The 22,589-nt window shown below is 37.4% G+C and overlaps 3 protein-coding genes across 3 annotated transcripts; all 3 read left to right on the top strand.

The window, feature by feature from the left end:
- The first annotated feature begins 2,858 nt into the window (after nt 1-2,858).
- Nucleotides 2,859-3,920, top strand: HOXD12 (homeobox D12). Its single transcript, XM_032784528.1, has 2 exons — nt 2,859-3,420; nt 3,682-3,920. Exons 1-2 carry the CDS (start codon nt 2,859-2,861, stop codon nt 3,918-3,920), a joined length of 801 nt encoding a protein of 266 aa, XP_032640419.1.
- Nucleotides 3,921-10,681: 6,761 nt separating this feature from the next.
- HOXD11 (homeobox D11) lies at nt 10,682-12,090 on the top strand. The gene is made up of 2 exons (XM_032784527.1): nt 10,682-11,288; nt 11,858-12,090. The coding sequence occupies exons 1-2, from the start codon at nt 10,682-10,684 to the stop codon at nt 12,088-12,090; spliced, it is 840 nt and encodes a 279-aa protein (XP_032640418.1).
- Nucleotides 12,091-19,672: 7,582 nt separating this feature from the next.
- HOXD10 (homeobox D10) lies at nt 19,673-22,120 on the top strand. Its single transcript, XM_032784525.1, has 2 exons — nt 19,673-20,464; nt 21,843-22,120. Exons 1-2 carry the CDS (start codon nt 19,723-19,725, stop codon nt 22,118-22,120), a joined length of 1,020 nt encoding a protein of 339 aa, XP_032640416.1. The 5' UTR covers nt 19,673-19,722.
- The last annotated feature ends 469 nt before the right edge of the window (nt 22,121-22,589 follow it).

Here is a 22,589-nt window from a genome sequence, read left to right as displayed (position 1 = left end):
ATACTTATTATATAATGTATGTATAGTTTTATTTCACACAGGTAATGAAGACATTAATAAACTGAATTGAAATATGCCACGGCTACTAGGCTGCCCTGTATTTACCATTGATCTTGACTCCTATAGTTGTGCAGTGGAGTGAGCGCGGATGTATAGGACAATCCTGCCATCTCCTGGACAATCTCTGGCATAGGCTGGGAAAGCACGTCACTCCCATTCCAGGTGCTGTATTTCCACAGTACAAATGACAACTCAGTACCATTAATTTACACGGCCAACGTTCATATTCAAATGGAAAGACTATGCCTCTAAAATCAAAGGGGTTGGAAGCGTAATCAGGCCTAGTAGTCACACTGCTTTTGATCCAACACTTACCCAAAAGCGCTTAAGAGTGAAGGTCTCGATCTAGCTCTATAATGAACCATTACATTTCTTGAACAAATAAGAATATTGAGATATGCACGTTTTATTAAAGAATATGATTGAACAAATGATACCTGTGTTTACATCTGAAGATATCCTCTCCAACAAGATTTCTGGTCACTGCTATATTCACCCCACCACGGGCAAAAACTTCGAACAAGGTTTACATTACGAGATATTTTGTCATGTTTGGGCAGACTTAAAAATAACCTTTATTTTCTGCAGCTACAAATACCTCTGCTGTATGATCTTGTTGCTAGGATTTTTCTTTCCATGTTTATTTTATTATTAAATTACAATTATAGATTAGTTTAAGGTTAATGGAAAAGCCCTGGTTTCTCTAACATCATAAAAACTGGTTTGAAGTGTCACCTTTCTTTCCGGTAACAGAGCTCACATCTATTCTTGTTTTTTTATTGGGAAAAAACATACTCTTTTGAACACAAAATGCCCGTTCCTTTCTTCTGAGAGGCCAAACGCAATTACAGCTTTCTTTATGAAACGCTAGTGCAGAAGAAAACTAAACTTTTCCCAACTATTTTCCAGCATATTGAGAAAGGAAAACAAATAAGTTAATAAGAGGGACTCAATTGGTAGACATAACTCAAACAATAAAAATTAAGGGCAGTGGTCAGTAATATCCTCCAGCACTGCTTGTGTGGTCTTGTGTGGTCTGGGGGATAATCTGGAGAGTAATCATTTAAAGATTTTCTTCCAGGGCAATGAAATTACTGTATAATTTACTCAAAATTCCCATTAAACAGAAAGACGAATTTCATTAGGAAAATGTCAAGACTGCCAGTGCCTCTGACTTCCTCATAGAAATAAAGCCAAGATTAAAACTATAATTAACAATACAATAACATGGAAAATTAACCTTTAGTGTTAACCATGTTTGATATTTTAATCGAGCTGATGTAACGCGATGAAGTCAGTGCTTTATGTTTCTGTCTGAAGCTGGGTTAAGTCCGTTGTGGGGACATTCCGTTTATGGAGCCGAGTGTATGTATATATTGTGTGAAATGTATTAAATGGATGGACGCTGAAAATATTATTTAGAAGTCGACTTTGTATTCCGAAAACCTGCTCTGAACACGGCTGACTGATGAAGAGTGATCTCAAAAACATCCAGGATCATCTGAAGCTTTTTCCTCTGACAACTTGCCCCATACCACCCCCCTCTCCCCATATTTCCATATGTTTTAGCAAATGGGTTCAGCTCCCAAAGCTTCACAACTCATTCGTTCCCCCTTTGCCAAAGCCATGCGATACGAAGTGTGGACGCTCACTAATGTCTTTTTTAATGTAGTTGTTATGCAAAAAGCAGGGAGGGGAATTTTTGAAATCATGTTTGACCCTGAAAAACTCCCAATGCCAAGAGCTGACCTCCTAATGGCGGAAAAATAAATGCTGTGGAAATTAAGTCATATCAGTCAGGCAATTTAAAACTAGCGGCGACCTCTCTAATTATTGCCGTGGCTTATTGCTCCTCCGATTAAAGGTGTTTTCTCGCAGTTTCCGAACTAATTCTTAGCTTCTTCCCTCGCCAGTCCTTATTAATAAGCCTGAGTAGCGAAAATGAAAATAAATCAGTAAAAACTGTACTTTGGGCGCGTTGTTCTAAAATGTATTACACATGATATAAATATATTCTTTGGACTTTTTTGTGGGTGTATTACTTTGCTGTGTTAAAAATAAAGTATCCTTGATAAGAAACGTCTTGGGAGAAAGAGTGGAACACGTTTGATTTTTAAAATGTAAATTACTAAACGCCCTGTAAAGAACACAGACCTTCAATGGTTACACTTTCCCCCCCATGGGTGATAATGCAAGTAAAAGCGTGTAAATCTGAAAGGGGCATAAATCCACAACTAGAGTCATATCAGGTCATTATCATAATAATACCAATAACAGCAGATCAACGAGGATTTTAATTTCAAGTACGTATATATGCATGTATATAATGATGTTTGCAATAACAATATATGTACATATGCATATGTAGGTATAGCAAATAGCTTCACACCTTTACAATCAATGAGAAATAAAGCGTAATAAACAGAATGATCGAGTCAAGTGGGCATAAGGAGAAATCACAGGTCTTCGGATTCTAGCTAACGTGCCCCATCTGAAGCTTTTCAAATGTTCGTTTTCTCCTGTTTTCCCTGTTGTAAAGCAGCGTTCCACTCCCACTCCACTCATTTTTATAGGAGTGGGGACAGAGCTTTCTCCTCCCCCTCCAAGTTAGGGTTTTTAATATTTCAAGTATTACTATAATACTTAGAACAAGAGGGCTCAGTGGGTGTAGGCGGTGCTGAAATTACCGGCTTTGAAGAACCTGTATGCAAAGTTTCGTCCAATCGTTTTAGGCTTGCCGCTTATTCCCCGTTGTAACTAAATCCTGCTGTAAGAACAGCTGAAGGCCTTTGTTGGAAATGTGTGACCGCGGTCTCTACAGATCTGGCTACGTTGGTTCTCTCTTGAATTTGCAGTCGCCGGACTCCTTTTATTTTCCTAATTTGCGGACTAATGGCAGTCAATTGGCGGCTCTGCCCACCATTTCCTACCCCAGAAGCTCGATCCCCTGGACTTGCTCAAGTTCGTGTACAACTCAGCCTCAGAACCACGCTTTCAGCGGCTCCTCACCGCCTTACCTTACGGGCTCTGTTCCAATCAACATCAATTCCAGCAGCAACAAAGAGTGCCTGGAAGAAAACAATAAATACTACGCCCACGAAGCGAGCTCCAAACAGGAGGAAAGATGCAGGCAGCGGCTCTCGTTTGCCAATGACCCAAGTATTACACATCCAACCAACTTAAAGCCAGTGAAGTATGACCACTCCAGCCTGCAAAGAGGTTTGCATGGCTCATCGGCTCTTTTTGAAGTGAATTTCTCTCCTTCAAGCCTAAAGGAGGACATCAAGAATTCGGTCAACTTGAACCTGACAATGCAGTCTGCAGCAGTCCAGTCATGTCTGAGACCTTCAGTGCAGGATGGTATGCCTTAAATAACTCACTTTATCTAGACTAGGCCTAGAGAACAATTTTCTGAAAGACCCTTAGAATGATTTTAATTACACGTTTATCCATTTGTGGAGATAATCCGTTAATCTGACAGGATAGCTAGCTCTTGTGATGTCCAGTGTACTTGACAAAAACATACCTTGAGCTAGTTACATTTATTTGTAATGCGGTGTTTTCCATGCTCTGTATATTGCAGACAATTTATCCATTAAATTATCAATATGTTTGTTGTAGGTTTGCCTTGGTGTCCTGCCCAGGGGCGATTAAGAAAGAAACGGAAACCTTACACAAAACAACAAATTGCTGAATTGGAAAACGAGTTTCTCCTCAATGAGTTTATTAACCGACAGAAGAGGAAAGAGCTATCAAATAGACTGAATTTAAGCGATCAACAAGTTAAAATTTGGTTTCAAAACCGACGGATGAAAAAGAAAAGAGTAGTAATGCGTGAGCAGGCGCTTTCTATGTACTAGACAAATATCTTGCCACTCCTGTACAGAACTTGTCTTTTGCGACTCTAGCGTAGAGTATATTCCCGATAAAAAAACATTATTATTATTATTAAAGCAAATTCTAAACGTTCTAAGCAAACCTTTGGGGCTCTTGTAAATTCGCAAATATTGAATTCTTGGCCGAAATGAAGAAAGTAAATCCCTCAAAAGGCTACACTAAGATCTGTATTATCAGCTCTTATCTTTAATTTCCCTTTATAATAGATTTTCTTCTACTTTGTTCTTTGCTTGGAGGAGGAGCATTACTGAGCTAAGGTCCATTTCTCTAACTGTATGTAAACATAAATTTGCAGAAAAAAATAAAGAAACATTGACTAGTAATAATCTTGGATATTTAAATACTGACTAGTCCCTTCATATATTAACTTGCCCTACAGTACGAGAATGCACTGTTTGTTTATTTTGTGATTGGGAATAATCTGTTCTTTTTTAAAAAAATGGAAAAACTTATAACAAATAAACCCTATTTTTAATAATCCATTAACGGAATAGCATACGTTCGAGAACCCAGACGCATACAGTTTAACTGGGCACGTGACTTGTGCGCAAGTGCATGGCTTACCCTGACTACACGGCTTCATAAGCGCCCAAAGGTTTTCTGCTTCTTGTATGTTGAAAATGATGCATTAACTCCTGCTACTTATTTTAAAAGGGGTCGAATAAATCTCTCTTCTGCAGTGATAGGCTGCGGCAAACTAAATGAAAATGCCTGAAGTGCTAGGGGTAAAAAATCCTTTGTGTATCTTCAAACATTCGTGTGCGACTGAAGTCTGCAGTTGTCTCCTGCAGCCCTGCCCTTATACCTAGACTTTTAAACTGTGAATGGAAAATCAATGGCCAGGCCTTTGAGCCCTTTGGCGCAGCTTCTGACTTATCACAAAGAAATAAATGTAAACAGGCTGCCTTTGGCTTTGGTTGTCAGATGCGCAGAATGCTGATGGTCTTGTTGCCTGCTCCATTAAAAGAAAAGGATCTTTTATTTCGACGTATAGATTGGTCTGTCTTTGTCAGCAAAAGTGTCGAGGTGTCTTTCCCCTCGCCACACACCCACACACGTTCACTGCCTTTGAACAGCCTCGACAAAAATAATGCTCTCTCAGTCACGTCCATGATAAGATGTTTTGATTCATTGGCCTGATTCCAAGTGCAAAACTCAGTTGTCTGAGCTCCCTCACTCTCCCCACTCTCCTGAAAGAAAGAAGCGAAATGTCACTTGCGAAGGAGTTTTTAAAAACTAGACATTCCCCTGCCCCCGCCGCCAATGTTACTATAACTTTGTTCTGTTTCAAGCTGCATGATCTAGAAATGGAACTAAAAAAATCTTTGCTGCGTCTGACGAAGTGGGTATTCACCCACGAAAGCTCACGCTCCAAAACCTCTGTTAGTCTATAAGGTGCCACAGGATTCTCTGCTGCTTTCACAGATCCAGACTAACACGGCTACCCCTCTGATAAAAAAATCTTGTAGATCGCGCCATTTGTTTGCTGCAAATCGTTTATTTGGTGGCCGGTGCTGTGCGCAGCCTACGCTGCCTTTAGCCTTGTTGGTCAGGATGACTTTGGCCTGGTCCAAATGTTACACCAGGGGAAAAAAAATGAAAATCAAAGAACCCTGTTGTAGGCGATAAAGATGTGGTAATACAGGCCGATCTACAATTTCTTTTCAATCACACACCTTAACGACAAATACTAGCGCCAAAGAACCAGGTAAACACTGAAAACTCTGCAGCGCATGGGAGAGATTTACTTCCATGACTGTTATTTCATCTGGCTGTTCAAATGAGCAAGTCGCATATATTTTTTTCTGAGGACAAAAGCTTCTGTGCCTTCGTGCAATGCAAACACCTCCCGTTATAAATACCTCTAACTTCATCGAGAAGAGCTCGACACATTTTCCAACTCATCTGATGTTTTTTAAATGTTTCATAGAATTAAATCCATTTCTCTTACTTCGTTTTTGCGTGTGATCCCTTTACCTTAAATGTGAAACTGATTTGTGAGCAGTACGCTGAGCTCTCTATCGGGTGCAAATCAAATGAAAATTACATATATTTACTGGCTTTTATATTTAAAAAATTTCCAGGGATCTTTAGGTCATGATTAAAATGTCTATTGAATGTATTTTTCACGTAAATCAGTTTTTAATGCAGAGGCTTTTTCTGCATGCGAAATCTTGGGCTGCCTTTCCTTTATAAAAATAATTCAAAATGACAGAGACTGGGTTATACCCGTGTTTTTCTAATATGAAATATGCTTAAATATACTTCCTTCAAGTCGAGTGAATAAGAATCAAAATGACAGTAAACAGTACAAAGAAACTATCTATTTATACAAGCCTAGTGACTGTCTGAAATCAGCTTCAGCGTTGGCCAACATATAATTTAAAAAAAGACACATTTGAACTTTGCTCTTATCCAATCATCAGCTTTAAAATGTGTTACGGCAGTTGTAAGAAAACTGTCCTTACAGCTCATTTTGGATATAAATACTGGCTTTTTTGGGGTGCAGTGTATCTGCAAGGTTTCTGAATGCCTGAGGCTGGTTGCTGCAGAAGAGAAAAGCGGTAACGCGTCCAGAGATATTTTCGATGATAAGAATAAGAGCAGCAAACTGGAGATTAGTATTTATGTCTTCTAAATTATCATATTATCTCATTACACAATGGAGGAAAAAATACGCCTGAGAATCTCGCTATTCAAAAGTGAACACTTCTGAAAACCACCAGAGAAACAATGCATTCTGAGAACTCCAGAAATTCGATGTTTAAAGATTTTTTATTTAAAGCTAATGGGAAATGGCAAGTACAAATCTCTTCTTCTGCTGGTATGTTCTTCGATAATAATAATACCAAGTAATTCTATTGAAAAAATCCAGAGGAAAAGACCCAAAACTTCTGAAGCTTCATTGCTGATCCAACTCCTCCCCCGCATACTAGTCCTTACCAATATGTCTAGCAAAAATTGGCTTGTTTACATTGCATTTTCCACCTTCCTTTCATTACATTTACAAACTGCTCAACCATTTTATTTCTTAATTTCTAATATTAAAGCTTGAGAGGCATATTGGATGAAAAAATGTGAAAAGAACAATGCATTATTCATTAAGCTTAATTGCTCTACGATGCTCACTTACTGTGAATCTATATTCTTTATTGCCTTGAAATGAAAGCAGAAAATAAAAAAGACGTAGGATCTAAAATATATAACCAAAGCACACACACAAACACACACACACACACACACACACACACACACACACACAGAGGCACAATATTTTGTATATAAACTGCAACTTTAAATATAAAGCAACTACCGTCGCTCTGTGTGTATATACATACACGCAAATATACATATATAGAAAGATATACCGTGTATACACACACATTCAGTTGAGTGTGTGATTAAATAGATAGATAGATACACACACACACAAAGATATACATACTATATATATCCATGGGTCTATATGCATATATAATTGTATCTAAATACATATACATGTATGAATTAAATAAATATCTATATATTAAATAAGTAAACACGAATATATTCTTATCTATGTATATACCCCTATATTTATCTACCTATAGATTTCTGGATGCGTGTATGTCTATGTACGTGCAAATAAGCACAACGACATGCATGCATTGTAGCAATGCACACATACATTAATTTATTCAGTCCAACATAAACATCTTTACATTCGGACCGAAACCTAATTCGGATAAGACGATTAAGATAGAGTTTTCATTTCTGCTATTGCTAAGGAAAGGAAACTCTGGATGCTTTTGTGTTTCCTAAAAGAGCATAAATAATTAAAGTTTGGCAGGGAGGAAAAGCTTTCTTGCAGAACTGTAGTGGCAATAAATGAAATGACTCAGAATCTCTTCTCCAGTCAGTTTTTACGAGAGCTGCCAGACAGTGTCTGTTCACGTTCTCCAGATACTAGGGGCGCCATAACAAAGTTAAGGTCAAGTTAGTGTCTTATCTTGGGTGGCACAAAAATACCGCATCTTCTCTAGCCGGACTGGGTATATTTTTAAATCCGAATGTTATGCAAGTCGTCTTAATTTTCACGGAGGTCTTTTGGAAATGTCACTTGGACAAGTATACTTACTAATTCTAGGCAAAGATTGCAGATGTTACAAGACGCCTAAGGGTAAAGTATTCGCTTGAATATATCCATTATGTGCACTTATGTTTCGATGCTATTTCATCTGCTTGGAAAAAGGATTACGGTAGTTGAGCTAGGATCCAAAATGGGGTAAAAATGCTTTAGCAATCAGGAATTCGCACATTCATCTCATTCAGGTGGAATCTTTGCGGTGTTATTCAGTGAACTTTCAAAAAAATAGATTGTTGTTTTTTTGGTTTTGGTCAGGGATTGTTTCCTAATTGAGCTGTTTTCTTATTAACAAATCGTCGGCATGTCGTTGAACTTGAATTGCTTGAAATTGGTTGACTCCTACCCCAATATCCAATTGATTCTAGGCTTTCCGCAGCCAAAGGAAGGGATACGATTTCGACTATAGCTTACTTAGTTGTTTTGGGTGCTAAAGAAAATGAAGTTCCATCGGTTCATAGCTCCCTATCAAATTAGTAACTTAGTCCTGAGAAATCCTGGAGCATTGTGCAAACGAATCTTTGCCATGTTGTGCTGGGAACTCAGAGTGGGAAGAGACACAGAAGCCATTTTAGCTACACAATCATCATTTTTAGTAGATAGTTGTTGCAGCAAAATTTAAAAGGCTTGAAAGTCTTCCACAAGGAGGGAAATTATGTGTTATGTGCTGTGAGTTGTATCTAGTGGGATCTTTAGTGAGTATATCTGATGGGACAAATCAGATTGTTGCATTAATGGTGATATACAAGCGAGGCACCCTGGAAAAATAGATTGAACTTCAAGTTGTCTGAATGGCTTTGGACATAGTCCCTTTGGAAAACAGGAAACTATGCTCAGATTGAGAGCTGCTTTGACGACCCTTGTATCATATGGACACGTCTGAAGATTTTTTTGGGGGGGAGGAGGGGAATCGGAATAAAAGATTCCATACCTCTACCTCCCTCTTTCTACAGCTAAAAGCGAAGTGCGCATAGTAGGTGTCTGTCATTGCGGATACCCCTGCTACCACGCAGTGCAGATGCTTTATACCCCATCGGGTTATACTGAGCCCCTTTTCTGGGTTCAGCCGCGATAATCAAGTTAAGATTCTGGGTTTCTTTCTTTCCTTTTTGGTTGTTTTCATTATTCTTTCAGTCCGCTTCCACACCTGTAGGGGCTTTGCATTGTGTGAGATTTTAAGTCATCTGTCTCCTGAATGTTTGCAGACAGTATTCTGAAAATGCTTGGCTTTCAAGGTTGTTGGGTTTTTTTTGTTTTTTTTTTTGTTTTTTTTTTTACAAAATCGATTTTATGTGGCATAATGGCATGGTTGTTTTTTTCATTTGGAGACGAGCATGCCCTGTGGCTAAACTGGACATTTTGTACAGGGGAGGAACAAAAGATTCCTCTAAATAGTTGGTAAATGCCCTCGGAATGAATAATTGTCTTGGTGCAGGGTTATTTCTGAAGCTTATTAAATAATTAAATAATTTTGTTTTCATACTACGTGGCCCATTTTTGTGCTCATTTTAGGTTTAATATTTAAAAAAAATAAGATGGGCTAACGCTTATTATCTGGCTCTGCGTTAATTACCAAAACTCCCAACTATGAAATGAAAATGAACATTGGTTGAAGTTCATGGTATCAGGTCACTTTGTCTGATATTCCGCTTTCCAAAGAAATCGTGGCTGTTGGGTTTCTTTTCCTCCAAAGATATGATGTTGTATCATAATCTCTCCATAATTCCAAATGAACCCCGAAAAAGGCTTCCTTTAACAAAATAGCCTAATAGTAATGTGCTATTTGAATATTTCTCTTTTCAGTCTCTCACACACCCCCTCAGACAAACACACAGGGCTTGTACTTAGGGAAAGGAAAAATAACGTTACTGAGTCTCATAGTTTGAATTTTGTAACAGATTTTTATGCCAGCTGTGGATTTCTAGATCCGAGTTAGCAAATCTACTAGAATATGTAAATAGGGTCTTAGCTTTCCTAAATTTACTATCATCAGCTAATCATCAGTGTAAGTAGCAACACGCAAATAATTCGGATGCTAAGTTGTCATATTACAGTGTCGAGGTCTCCGATTTGAAGCTCACACCCAGATAGCTAGGGATGACCTTTCCCAGTAGAATTATCTGTGCCTATTTCCCTAAATATGTGTAGAAACATGCCTAGACAGAGGGGATCGGAGGAGTTCTGTGTGCGTGCGTTTTGCTTCAGCGGTAGGGTCTGGATTTCCAGCAGCGTGTAGGAGTCGCTACACAGACTGTGCATTCTCAGGTGATTAACCTCTCTCTATATTTACCCCATCTTGCTGTGGCAGCAAGAAAGATAAAAATGTAACATTTGTACAAATGCATTGCTCATCTCTCGGTGCTTGGAAGCTCTTTGGAGAGGTCTTAGGAGTCTTTCAGAAGGGCTGATATAGATATAAGGACATTTCTACATGGCGTCACGTGACATAATTACCACTAGAATCAATCAAGATGAATTGCACGTCAGCACACGGTGGGGATTTTTTCTTAGTTGATCCTGTCCAAACCCTCTTGTGCAATAGATGGATCTTGTTCGATGCACTGAAGTCTCCTGGTTGCTTGCAATCGCAAAAAGGAAGACATGACTGAGTTTGACGATTGCAACCACAGTGCATCCAATATGTATCTACCAGGGTGCGCTTATTACGTTTCACCTTCAGATTTCTCGACGAAGCCCTCTTTTTTGTCGCAATCGTCTTCCTGTCAAATGACTTTTCCTTATTCTTCTAATTTACCTCATGTTCAACCTGTGCGAGAAGTGGCATTCAGGGAATACGGATTAGAGCGCAGCAAATGGCAGTATAGGGGCAGTTATGCTCCTTATTACTCAGCTGAGGAGGTTATGCATCGAGACTTTCTCCAGCCTGCTAACAGGAGGACGGAAATGTTATTCAAAACGGATCCTGTGTGCAGCCACCATGGACCCTCCGCCGCTGCCTCCAACTTCTACAACACGGTGGGAAGGAACGGCATTCTCCCGCAAGGGTTTGACCAGTTTTATGAGACAGCCCATGGACCTCCATACCAGCAGCAAGCAGAGAACGAGGGGGAAGCGGCCAAGAGTGACTTGAAACCTCAGAATAGCACTTGCAGTAAAACACCTTCCAGCCAAGAGAAGAAAGTGACAACAGAAAACAGCGCCGGTTCCCCTTCTGGTGAGGCTGTTGCAGAGAAGAGCAACAGTTCAGGTAGGTATCAGTAGTAAATTCGGGGCAACCGTAGAAGGCCAACACTTTGTCAAGCCGCATTTTATGTGCAATTTTATAAGCATCCAAAGGATTTTATATATCCTATAAGATTTCCTTTACCGTTGTAAAGCGTGTTTACGATAGGAAACCAATTTACGTGGGCTTACGCTATTTTTGGAGAAGGATATTAATTGTTATTAAATTGTTGATTTGGGAGGGGGCAGAGAGATTTCACAGCTATTTTCCAGAGCACCCTTAATTATAGATTCTAATATTTTCATTTGTTTAGGGGAGTAGTTTGGGAACCTTGGAATATGTCCAACCAATTTAAACATCTCTCTGTACTGCTAGATAGCGTCTATTTTAAGGGGAAATTGGAAATGTCCATCTTTTTCAAAGTTACCCAGAATGGGGGGTGGGAAAGGGAGAAATCTCTCAAAATGTTTTCTTAACTGTTAGGATGCTGCTTTCTAGTAAATGGGATGTTATGAATGTGTCTATCTATCGTTATCTGAAAGTGTTTCTTGGAACAGCATAACATCAGTTTATTCTGTCTTGAATTTCAATAGTTCCCCAGCGATCAAGGAAAAAGAGATGTCCCTACACCAAATATCAAATCAGAGAACTGGAACGTGAGTTTTTCTTCAACGTGTACATAAACAAAGAAAAAAGACTGCAGTTGTCCAGAATGCTGAACCTCACTGATCGACAAGTTAAAATCTGGTTCCAGAATCGAAGAATGAAAGAAAAGAAACTGAACAGAGATCGACTCCAATATTTCACTGGAAACCCCTTGTTTTGAAAGAAAAGAAAAGATCCCTATCTAACCTGCCATCTGAGTACACCAGGAGGTTGGTTTACAGGACACATTCACCCTGCGGAACGCAAAGTTTCATTTTCTTGTTCAACTCTGGTGCCTCCAAACAATCAATGTCCACTGGAGATATCGGGGGTTTGGCGGAAGACGTTCCTTATAAGGGGAAGCTAGAGTAAATCCAAAAGTCCATTCGCCAGTGTTTATCGCCCAAGGTGGCTTTTTTTCCTTTCTCTCTTTCATGATGGAAACCAATGGACCGGCGGTGTGTATGGTAGATTTTGCTTTTCAAAAAGAGTTTTTTCCTTGTTGGTTTTGATCTAGGATAACCCTTTCCTCCCTTAAATGAATGCAGTTTATTTAAAAGATGGTAAATGTGCATGGTATGTGTGTGTGTGCGCGCGTGTGTGTGTGTGTGTTTCTATTGCCATATAAACGCATGGGCCACTGTCTTTTTCATGTGAATAAATGGTTTCTAGTAAAGTTAAGGTTATATCTTCTGCTCAGTTACGGATTTCCATTTCTGAAAGATCAGAGTGTGCACCCGACTAGAGTCAAATTCAATGAAGTAACAGTGGAGGAAGTTAAGTCAAATTATTTTCAACAGAATTTAAATGTTAGTTTAAATCTCGCAAAGATTCTATATAAAACCTTCACTGTTATTGCCCTCAGTTTAAGGCAGCCCAACATGGCTGTCTGAAGACCACCACTTTTGATGGTGCCACAATTAGTATAAATTATGAAAAACTGTTCAGGCGTCTATCGTTCGAGACAAGAATTCAAAGTTCAGATGGATGTTTACTAGCTAGGGAAGGATTGTCAGAATGGGAACCCTGAATGTTTCAAACAACAGGCAGCTGTAAACAATTGCAACTAGTTAAAAAAAAGTGTAGCGAAAAAAACAGAATATTTTCACTGTGTTTTTTACCAAGTCGTTCTGAGTTTCCTATATTTAATCACAGGAATGTAATCAGTTTCCCCAACTTAGTATAAAATAACTGGCCTTGTCTTCATTTTGAAAGTAAAAGAATGTGGTGGAGGTCCCCTCTTCACTTCATGCAGTATGACCTGGCCAATCTGTTTACAAAACCTTGAACTGTCTAGACAACACCATAAAAGCCGAGGTTCCAAACAGCTTAATTGGGTTATATTGTACACCTTCTGGTGGGTGAAAAAGAGATTTCCGCAAAGTGCAATAAAGGAAAGGAATGAGAAAAGAATTTGGCTTTTTTGAATAGAAAAAGAATAGAAAAGTGGGTCTCATTACACTTGCAACCAAAAAACGCAAAAGTACGGAAATAAATCCGGAAAAGACCAAAAAACCCTTAAAATGATCTGATGAAATCGTAAGGTGGCATAGTTAAAAAAATAAAATTTTAAACTCTTTAGCAAGAAAAACATAAGTGTATGCCTTTGAACTTCCAAAATGTCAAGGTCATCACCTTTAACCTTTCTGAATAATTAGGCGCCTTAAGGTTCCTCTGTTATTTTCAACCACCACCCACTCTCTCTCTCTCTTTTTCTCTGTCTCTCGATCTCCTTCTCTCACAAGCACATACATACACTCACCACACACACACACTCACACACGTTAACTGCATAGCTCGCCTTATTAGCAAATGCATCATAACGCTAAGAAAATTCCAGCTGTCATGAATACTTCCTCATAACGCTATGTTCGGACAGGTCCCTGATGGAATCCGCCATTTATGTTAAAATATCTTCTATTTTTCTTACTACTTATGTGGTGTTGAGGAAATCTGGGAAAGGCCATTCTTTCGATAACCACTCCGAGCTAAAATACTACATGGAGAGCAGTGGAATGTAAAAAATAACTAGGTATTTTGGAGAAAAACAATATTTCCAGAGAATTCATCTTCAAATATATTTTTAACAGGAAACATTCTGTCAAATGGAGAAACATCTAGTAATAGGAAACTATTAAAATAAATCATTTAACATTATCACAAAAATCGCACATCTCTTCCGAGTCTTAATCCATAGAGCAAGAATAAGTTATTTGATTTTCAGATCCCTATGGTGTATTTAATAAATTATCCAAGCATACATGGTCATTTAAAATGTTAAGGCACCGCAAAGATGATCACCAGAAACTAAATATACCGATATAATCTTTGCCGAATTTGTCAACTATATTATATTTTAATGTCTGTTTAAAAACAGAAATTAAGCCCATTGTTGAATACACCTAAAAGCACCAAGGTTGAACGGAAAGCCAAAGAGAAATAAATTCCCTTGTGCTTTTCTTCTGAATTCCACAGGAGGGCGCGCTCACGTTCTCTAATGCTTACAATCGTCCTGATGTTCAAGTCTATTTTCCTTTTAACAGTAATTGTACTACTAATAAAATATCTAATATATAAGTAACGATAAGATTTCAGGGTTTTCGAAATGAGAAAATAAAGCATCAAAAAGATTTATTAAACAAATAACCCACAACCGTGACATGCTCAAGGAATATGCCACTTGAAAAGAAAATTTTGGGTCGTAATCTTTTATAAGACATCCGAGGTTTAAAAATCCTATAATTTTAAGAGAAATATAATGATATTCAGAATTCGTTCAGCAGAGCGAAAATCTATGTGTTATTTTTAGGGCAATCTTTAACACCCAGAGAACGAAAGTTATATCAAAATATGTGTCTCTTTTCCAAAGCTTATCTGTAAGATATTTAGCAAGCCTGCTCTTAAAGAAGAGTAAACACAGCTATAACATAGTTTTAGAGGTGTATGTAATTTAAACAAAAGACGGGCTTTGATTCTGGATATGCCTATTTAATATACGGTAAATGACAAAACGGAAGATTACATATCTTGAATATCGGAACATCACCTTCCCAAGGGATTGTTAAATAAAATCTCTCTCCTTATAATGCTGTAGAGAGCTATTAAAATGTAACTAAAAGATTTGAAAATTAAATATAACACTATACATTTCCTGGAAAATTTCCAGTGAATTTACATGTTTCTTCCCCCCCACGCACTGGTAAATAATAACACCAAAGATCAGTTTGTTTTTATCTGCTTATTTGCAAAATTCACTTAAAACTAGCTAATGCATGATCTACTTGGTCAACTATATCCTCTATTTAACAAGCCCTATCCCCGTGAAAGAATTAGTTGACAGTTTGTCTGTTTTTTAGAAGTTCATTGTTAACAGTTTCTTAGAAATAGCTTTGCCGTCTGTAATAAAATGACATTGTCCCATCTAAGATCATTGGAATCTTTGAAGAGAAAGGTAACGCTTATCAACAGAATTCAGAATACATAGCAAACCCTCCCGCCCCAAAAATTAATTTAGTTACTTAGCTCGAGAAGGAATAAATACAGAAAAGTCTTTTTGTTGTTAGGTTGGTTGGTTGATTTTAAAATTAACGTACTTCTTTTGAGATCTTGCCTTTTCACTCCACCTCTTGGCTTTTATATGTTTTAGCCCTTCACAATTATACTAAGGCCATTCTTAACGAATGTAAACTTGTGATTGAAATCATATTTGCTGTTAATTAAATAATTAGATAAAGATTAAAATGTGCCTTTGTTATTTTTTGAATCATCATGTAAATTTGATGGTTCTGTGGATGGATAAGGGAGAGTATACTTTTTTATAAAACTGTCAGAGATTTCCCAATTTGTTTTGGTTGGTTCTGTCAGAACAAAGAACAGAGTATTTCTGGTTAAAGAACAAATTGTTAGGCATTTATATATAGGTAAAGGTGCATTTAAAATAAATAAGATTTGACGTGTTCACTGGCCTATCTACACGCTAAAAGCTGATAACAACCAGATCACACACTGAGTTTTGTACTTATGTGTATAAAAAAATATGGATGCACAATAGGCTAAGGTTTAAACCATGTGTGAATATCTTCCTAATATAGGCAACGCACCTACGTGTGATCACACAACACACTAATATCACCATTGCAGAAAAAGCTAATGTGCAATCACCATTGTTGAAATACGTAATGGCATCGGTATATTTTTTTTAAAGTTCCGACAATCCAAGCCAGAAGTTGATTCTTTCGTAGAAAAACGTGACTCACGAAAAGCAGGACAGTGTTAAAATTACATTATTAAAAGAGAAAGGTCACACAATTGTAGCCAATTAATTTTTTTTTGCTAAATAAAAATATTCTTCAATCTCCAAGCAATATAAGAGCGTGATATAAAACATATAGTTCGCATTTTAGCGTCTTCCTACATTAAATCCTCAAATCGAAAGCAATATTTCTAAAGACTTCCTGTGTTTCTGTCTGTTTTAAAGTTAGCTGTTTCTCGCAATATCTTTTGCACTGATTAATACATCTGCAAAATATCTCTCCTTTTTCGTAACCGTTCTCCCATCCCACGCCAATAATCCGGTACCAACATAGGAAATTGCAAGCAAGAATCTTAGAACAGTTGGGGGAAAAAATCAAATAACCTGTAATAACATGGGGGAGGAGAATGAAAATTAAACTTCACAACGACGTCTTTTAACCTCGAATTTCTACTGCTAATATTTATTAATACTGAAAAGCATAACGTCAACCTATAGTTTATTACAAATAGTAATCTAGTATATATGGGCCCTTTTGGGGGGTCCCCCCCTTTGAAAAAAATGGGGCTTTGAAAGCAAACCTGTTATATTAATGTAGATTGTATATCTCGTTTATTGTGCACTATTGATTTATTTATTCATGTTAATTACTTTATTCCATCTTCATATGATTTAAAAAATAGTGACATTAAAACCCCAGAATGTAAGTAACCATTTCCCTAAAGACTACTGCGCGTTTATTCAACTTCTATGGCAAGCACACTCCAACTTTCCTAATGCTCATTTTTCCAAATAAAAGCTAGGCTACTTCCTGTTCGATTTTAAAAAGCCATGATTTATTATGATCAAATTGAGCTATTCGACATTCCTAAACTCAGTATTAAATAATAATAATTTGAACTACATATTCTGACATGTTAAAATCATATTTTCACTTAAATCAAGGAAACGTAATGTATAATCAGCAGCAGCAGAGTCAGCTCATTAAATTAAACAGACGCAGGAACGCAGAGCATTTAAGGATTAGGTTATTGTTTTAACTTTACTATTGGGCGAAATACATAGCAAACCTCTTGGATAATACTTCAGTAGGAATATTTCTGGGACACTCTTTTCTTAAAGAGTAAATAAAGATTACGAAAGACCATTTGATGGGCATAAAATTCCTGATTAGATTTAACAGTCAAGTCTTGAACTGTGTCAAGGAAAATAGTATTTTGTTTCTTTAAACTCGGTGGGTTGTCAGGGCTGTTGTTCCAAAAGAGGAAATTGTTAGAAAGCAGGGGGAAAATCCCAGTCCGCAAGCAGTGAACTCTACTGCAGTTTGTTCCTGAGCTCAGGCAAATTTTAGCAATGGTTCTGATAATGATCTTAAAGATACACATAATCCCATTTTCTGTCCTAAATGCGCTGTGGCGATTAAACATACACGAATAGGGTAGGGGGGGTATACAAGACTTAGGGAGTGCAGAAAAATCTTAAAAGCAGCTCATATTATGAAGGAAATATTTAAACTCTCTGGCAACACTGAAGCTTTAGACTGAAGCTATAAAAGACACTGGCTCTTAACCTGACAATGATGTTGTATTTGAACAGCTGCGATAAGGTTTTAAAGGGTCTGTCTCATTGCCACAGCGAGATTTTAAATAGGGTTATTGTTTCCAACAATGTAAAGTGTACGGAAAAGTGGAACACATTCAAATACCAGGAACTCGTATAAAAATCAAATTCATGTTGCTGGAATATGCCATTTCAAACTATGCTTTTGTGCAAAAGATACAGTTTAAACGTCCCTTTATGTGCTGTTAGTTCTTAGATATCTGGACTTTTTAAAAACAGTGTTTTGATTATGTAAAGGCCCAAAACAAATAGCTAGCTGAACCTGAAACGGAATTTATCAACAAGTTCACTCTGTCTGTATGAAATTCCCTGACAGCACTAGTCTTAAACGAGAAATGTTTGAGTTTGAAACTAGGCAAAAATATAATGAATTGTTTCGCGATCAAATCTGGTCTCCCACAATTTTAAAAGTAATAGCTCTGGATGTAAATATAGATACAAAGTGAGGAGGGAAACAACAAAACACATTTAAAATGTTGGAAAATAAAAGTCTAATTTGCCATGTAGGCAGTTACTGTTGCTTTCTGTGATTTTTAAAAATATTCATGCGGCATTTATTCTTCTGGAAAAAAAGAAGAGGCTTGAACAGTTCTAATAAAACTGAGTTTCTGTATGTTTTTAAATGAGCAATGCTACAGAAGAAAAAAATATATTTACGGTGCTTTCAGTGTCCAGGGGAAGTCATTTTTTATTTTATTTTTATCTTATTTTATTTTGCATATGCAGAGACAGCGTGAGCATTGTAAAACAATTTTAGGAATCTAGGGTAACGATACACTCACGTTATGATCAAAGTCTAGCTTTTAATATTTGACGGTTTGTGTTAAAACAAAATTGACCCTCTTGGTTAGTAGCGAGGGGAAAAAATCAATAGTATAATTTTCAATAATTCATAACGCGAACGCCATTATGCTAAATCTTAACTATTAATCTTATCCTTTACAAAGTCTCGATTGATTTGTTAATAAAATATCTTCCCATGTGTGGCAACAGAGAGTATAACTCTTTAAAAAGCTTCAGAAGCAAGAAAATTACCAAGTAGCCCAAGAATGTAGATGAGAATTTTATTGATCGCCTTGATTCTTCTTAATACGTATTAATAAATTCCACAACCTTTTGTACCTTTCGCTTGTCAGGGACCAATGCTTTTACAAAATCCATAAAAGGAAAACATATTTTTCTTTGCATAATAACCAAATGACACTTTCGGATTTCGCACATGGTTCAGCACATCCAGTTGTCTAAACTTTTAAAGTTCTTTTTTTTTTTGTAATTAGTATTACTAGCATTAAGGAAAAGGGGGAGAAAGAGCCTTTCTCATGCAGTGAGCTTTTGGGGAGATTGCTCTGAGAGCACATTGCTTCCAAATAACTGTCTTCTGCCTGAAACTGCACAGAGTCTTGAAGTAATGAGCGTCCACGCGATCAGTAGAAACCACTTATTTTCGCACCAAAAAAAAAAAAAAAGCACAAACTATGGGGTTTCATTATATACATGACAGTGGTTTTCCGGGGCGTTCTGCCTGCAAGGATCTTGTTTCATGTTTGTCCCCATCTCCTTGGACCAAGGGACAGGAAGCTGCCAGTGGTTCGGTGAATTCGGATTCAGCTCGTTTGGAATAAAACACAACTAAAAGAAATAAAGCCCCTTGTTTTAAATCAGCGCAGTGCGCCAGGGCTGCTTCGCAGGACTCCGGAGCAGAGCGAGCACTTTCCCCCTGACGTTCTAGATGTCGCTGTTGACCACATTTCAGATTCAGCCCGGACCGTCCCGCGGAGCACGTGACTAGCGGGGAGGTAGCGGCTCAAGGCCATTTTCAAATCTCATTGGCTTGGTTGTCATGTGGTTGTGCAGAGGCATCCACAATTACACAGGGAATGTTTTCCTAGAGATGTCAGCCTACAAAGGACACAATCTCTCTTCTTCAAATTCCTCCCCAAAATGTCCTTTCCAAACAGCTCTCCTGCTGCTAATACCTTTTTAGTAGATTCTTTGATCAGTGCCTGTAGAAGTGACAGTTTTTATTCTAACAGCGCCAGCATGTATATGCCACCTAGCACAGACATTGGAACTTATGGAATGCAAACCTGTGGACTTCTACCGTCTCTGGCTAAAAGAGAAGTTAATCACCAAAATATGGGTATGAATGTACATCCTTATATACCTCAAGTAGACAGTTGGACAGATCCGAATAGATCTTGTCGAATAGAGCAACCTGTTACACAGCAGGTATCCACTTGTTCCTTTACTACAAATATTAAGGAAGAAAGCAATTGCTGCATGTATTCTGATAAGAGAACAAAACTAATTTCTTCAGACGTCCCTTCCTACCAGAGGTTGGTCTCTGAATCATGTCCCATTGAAAATCCTGAGGTTCCTGTCCCAGGATATTTTAGACTAAGCCAGACCTACGCCACGGGGAAAACCCAAGAGTACAATAATAGTCCTGAAACGAGTTCAACTGTAATGTTACAGTTAAACCCTCGCGGCAGCTCCAAACCGCAGATATCTTCTCAACTTCAGATGGAAAAGAAAATGAATGAAAATCCGAACAACCAAGACAACTCAACTAAAGTCTCTCAAGTGGAAAGTCCAGAGCCAAAGTCCACTTTACAAGATGAAAGGAGCTGCCTGGCTGAAGGCTCTGTGTCCAGCCCAGAAGTACAGGAGAAGGAAAGTAAAGGTCGGTATTATAAAGTTTAAACCGTAACGTGCTATAACTTGAACACGCCAGCATCGTAAAACACAGTGTAAAATACTAACAAGCAGTACAGCCATAACATTTAATGATAAGGAGGAATCGGGATGCAGGTGCTGTGTCTCTGAAGCTTTTAGAAGGGAAAAATGCTACCCAAAAGATTGCAAATTCTTTTTTGATATTTACATATCCTCATATGCATCTGTGTATGCGGAGAATATATATGTTATTCCTTGTAATAAATTACTGTATCAAAAAAATCAATGAAACACCTTAAAATAGCTCTGGAGCATGTACAATACGACCAATTTAACTTTTATCTCGTAATATTTTGGTCAACTATTTTCTCTCAGTCTAATTATGGTTTGATTGCATTGAAAGTTAATTATGATCCCATTAAAATAGAGGAGAAATGGGTGTTATAAAGCTGTATCAAGTTTTAAACAAATGTACAAAGAAAACAGTAGCCCGCTGTCTGTTTGATTAAAAGTGGACTGTTTTGAGGTGGTGTTTTTGATGACCTTGGTTTTGTCTTTAAAAGTACAGCATTATTTTGAAATGTATTTAAGTGATGAAGGAGATAATTATTTGATTATATTTTCCTTTTAAAAGTGCACAATAGCCTTAATTTCGAACGGGATATGGTGGAGTACAAAAAACGGGACATTTCCTCTTATAAAAATGTGCCTAGCAACCTCTAGGACCATTTTTATCCCAATATGTGCATAGAAATTCTATGTATAACATTTATTTAACAATTCAATTCTAGTTTTATCTGGGACAATTTTTTTTCTATTGGAAAAATTTTAAAAGGGAAATGAAAAAAAAATCCGTGGTATAAGGTGTTGATTTAAAAATTATCCTTTTAGTTAAGAAAAATGCCCATATCTGCTTCTATGCCTCTTTGTGTAATTCAACATATGAGATACAGGAATCTGATAGAAAATATATTGCATTAATACTTTTTAATGGAGAGATTGTCTTAATAAATGTCTCTTAAGACTTGTAGTGTCATGTGCAGCCCAAATGCGTTAAAATTTTATCATTGTTCTGATGGCAGGTTAAATATTGTTCAAATGTTATGTACTAGTTGAAAACTTTGGATATAATATTTTAAAAAGCCCCAGATTCCAAACGATAGTGAATCATTTTATCTGAACTATTTACCCTGAGTCTGGCAACAATTAAATATCTATTCCAGTGCACACACCTCATACTAGCAATGTTTAATACCAACATTTAACATATCTGCCAGACACTATAGATGAGGGTTCATGGCCAAGGGTACACTTTGCCAGCCTGAGGTATTTTTGATTTTATTTTTCTTCTTCTTCTTCTTCTTCTTCTTCTTTGATTTTGATAGAGGAAATCAAGTCTGATACGCCAACAAGCAATTGGTTAACTGCAAAGAGTGGCAGAAAGAAGAGGTGTCCTTATACTAAACATCAAACACTGGAATTAGAAAAAGAGTTCTTATTCAATATGTATCTCACTCGAGAGCGCCGCCTAGAGATCAGTAAGAGCGTAAACCTCACTGACAGGCAGGTCAAGATTTGGTTTCAAAACCGCAGAATGAAGCTCAAGAAGATGAGCAGGGAGAACCGAATCCGAGAACTGACCGCTAATCTGACCTTCTCTTAATCCGTAAACCTGGGGGTTGAAACAGTGAGAAAGGGGCACAGCACCGCCAGTTGCAAAATGCAGGAGAGACTTTGAAAACAAAACCCGTCGTTTTTCATTTTTTTCTGATAGAATGTGACTTTTCGTCATTCATTTAGTGCTGCAAGTGAATATGTATTACTATGATGAGTATATATATATAAAAACCTAGCACGTGTAATTTATTTTTTTTTCTCATCGTAATGCAGGGTAACTATGATTGAACATTATCATTTGGTCTTAACTTATTGGAACTGTCGAACATCCAAACAATGTGACTTTTTCATGTTTTTTCTAACAAAATGGTATTTATGTGGGGGCTAATATACGGGCCATAACATTTTGAATACATTCAATACTTTAAGGGGAAAAAACTTTTGGGAAAAAAGCACATTACAATGTAACTATTCTTTCAAGTGAACTTAGAAATTGTCCTTCATAAAATGGAATA

This window comes from Chelonoidis abingdonii, chromosome 10, assembly GCF_003597395.2.
Source record: "Chelonoidis abingdonii isolate Lonesome George chromosome 10, CheloAbing_2.0, whole genome shotgun sequence".
Classification (NCBI taxonomy): domain Eukaryota; kingdom Metazoa; phylum Chordata; order Testudines; family Testudinidae; genus Chelonoidis; species Chelonoidis abingdonii.
The sequence above is the reverse complement of the archived record's forward strand: the minus strand, read 5'-3'. Positions and strand labels throughout refer to the sequence as shown.

What these genes read in the sequence shown, in the direction of transcription:
- HOXD12 (XM_032784528.1), top strand. Translation starts at nt 2,859, where the DNA reads ATGTGTGACCGCGGTCTCTACAGATCTGGCTACGTTGGTTCTCTCTTG. An exon ending in GAGACCTTCAGTGCAGGATG is followed by an intron (nt 3,421 to 3,681) that starts GTATGCCTTAAA and finishes TGTTTGTTGTAG; the next exon opens with GTTTGCCTTGGTGTCCTGCC.
- HOXD11 (XM_032784527.1), top strand. Translation starts at nt 10,682, where the DNA reads ATGACTGAGTTTGACGATTGCAACCACAGTGCATCCAATATGTATCTA. An exon ending in AGAGAAGAGCAACAGTTCAG is followed by an intron (nt 11,289 to 11,857) that starts GTAGGTATCAGT and finishes GAATTTCAATAG; the next exon opens with TTCCCCAGCGATCAAGGAAA.
- HOXD10 (XM_032784525.1), top strand. Translation starts at nt 19,723, where the DNA reads ATGTCCTTTCCAAACAGCTCTCCTGCTGCTAATACCTTTTTAGTAGAT. An exon ending in ACAGGAGAAGGAAAGTAAAG is followed by an intron (nt 20,465 to 21,842) that starts GTCGGTATTATA and finishes TGATTTTGATAG; the next exon opens with AGGAAATCAAGTCTGATACG.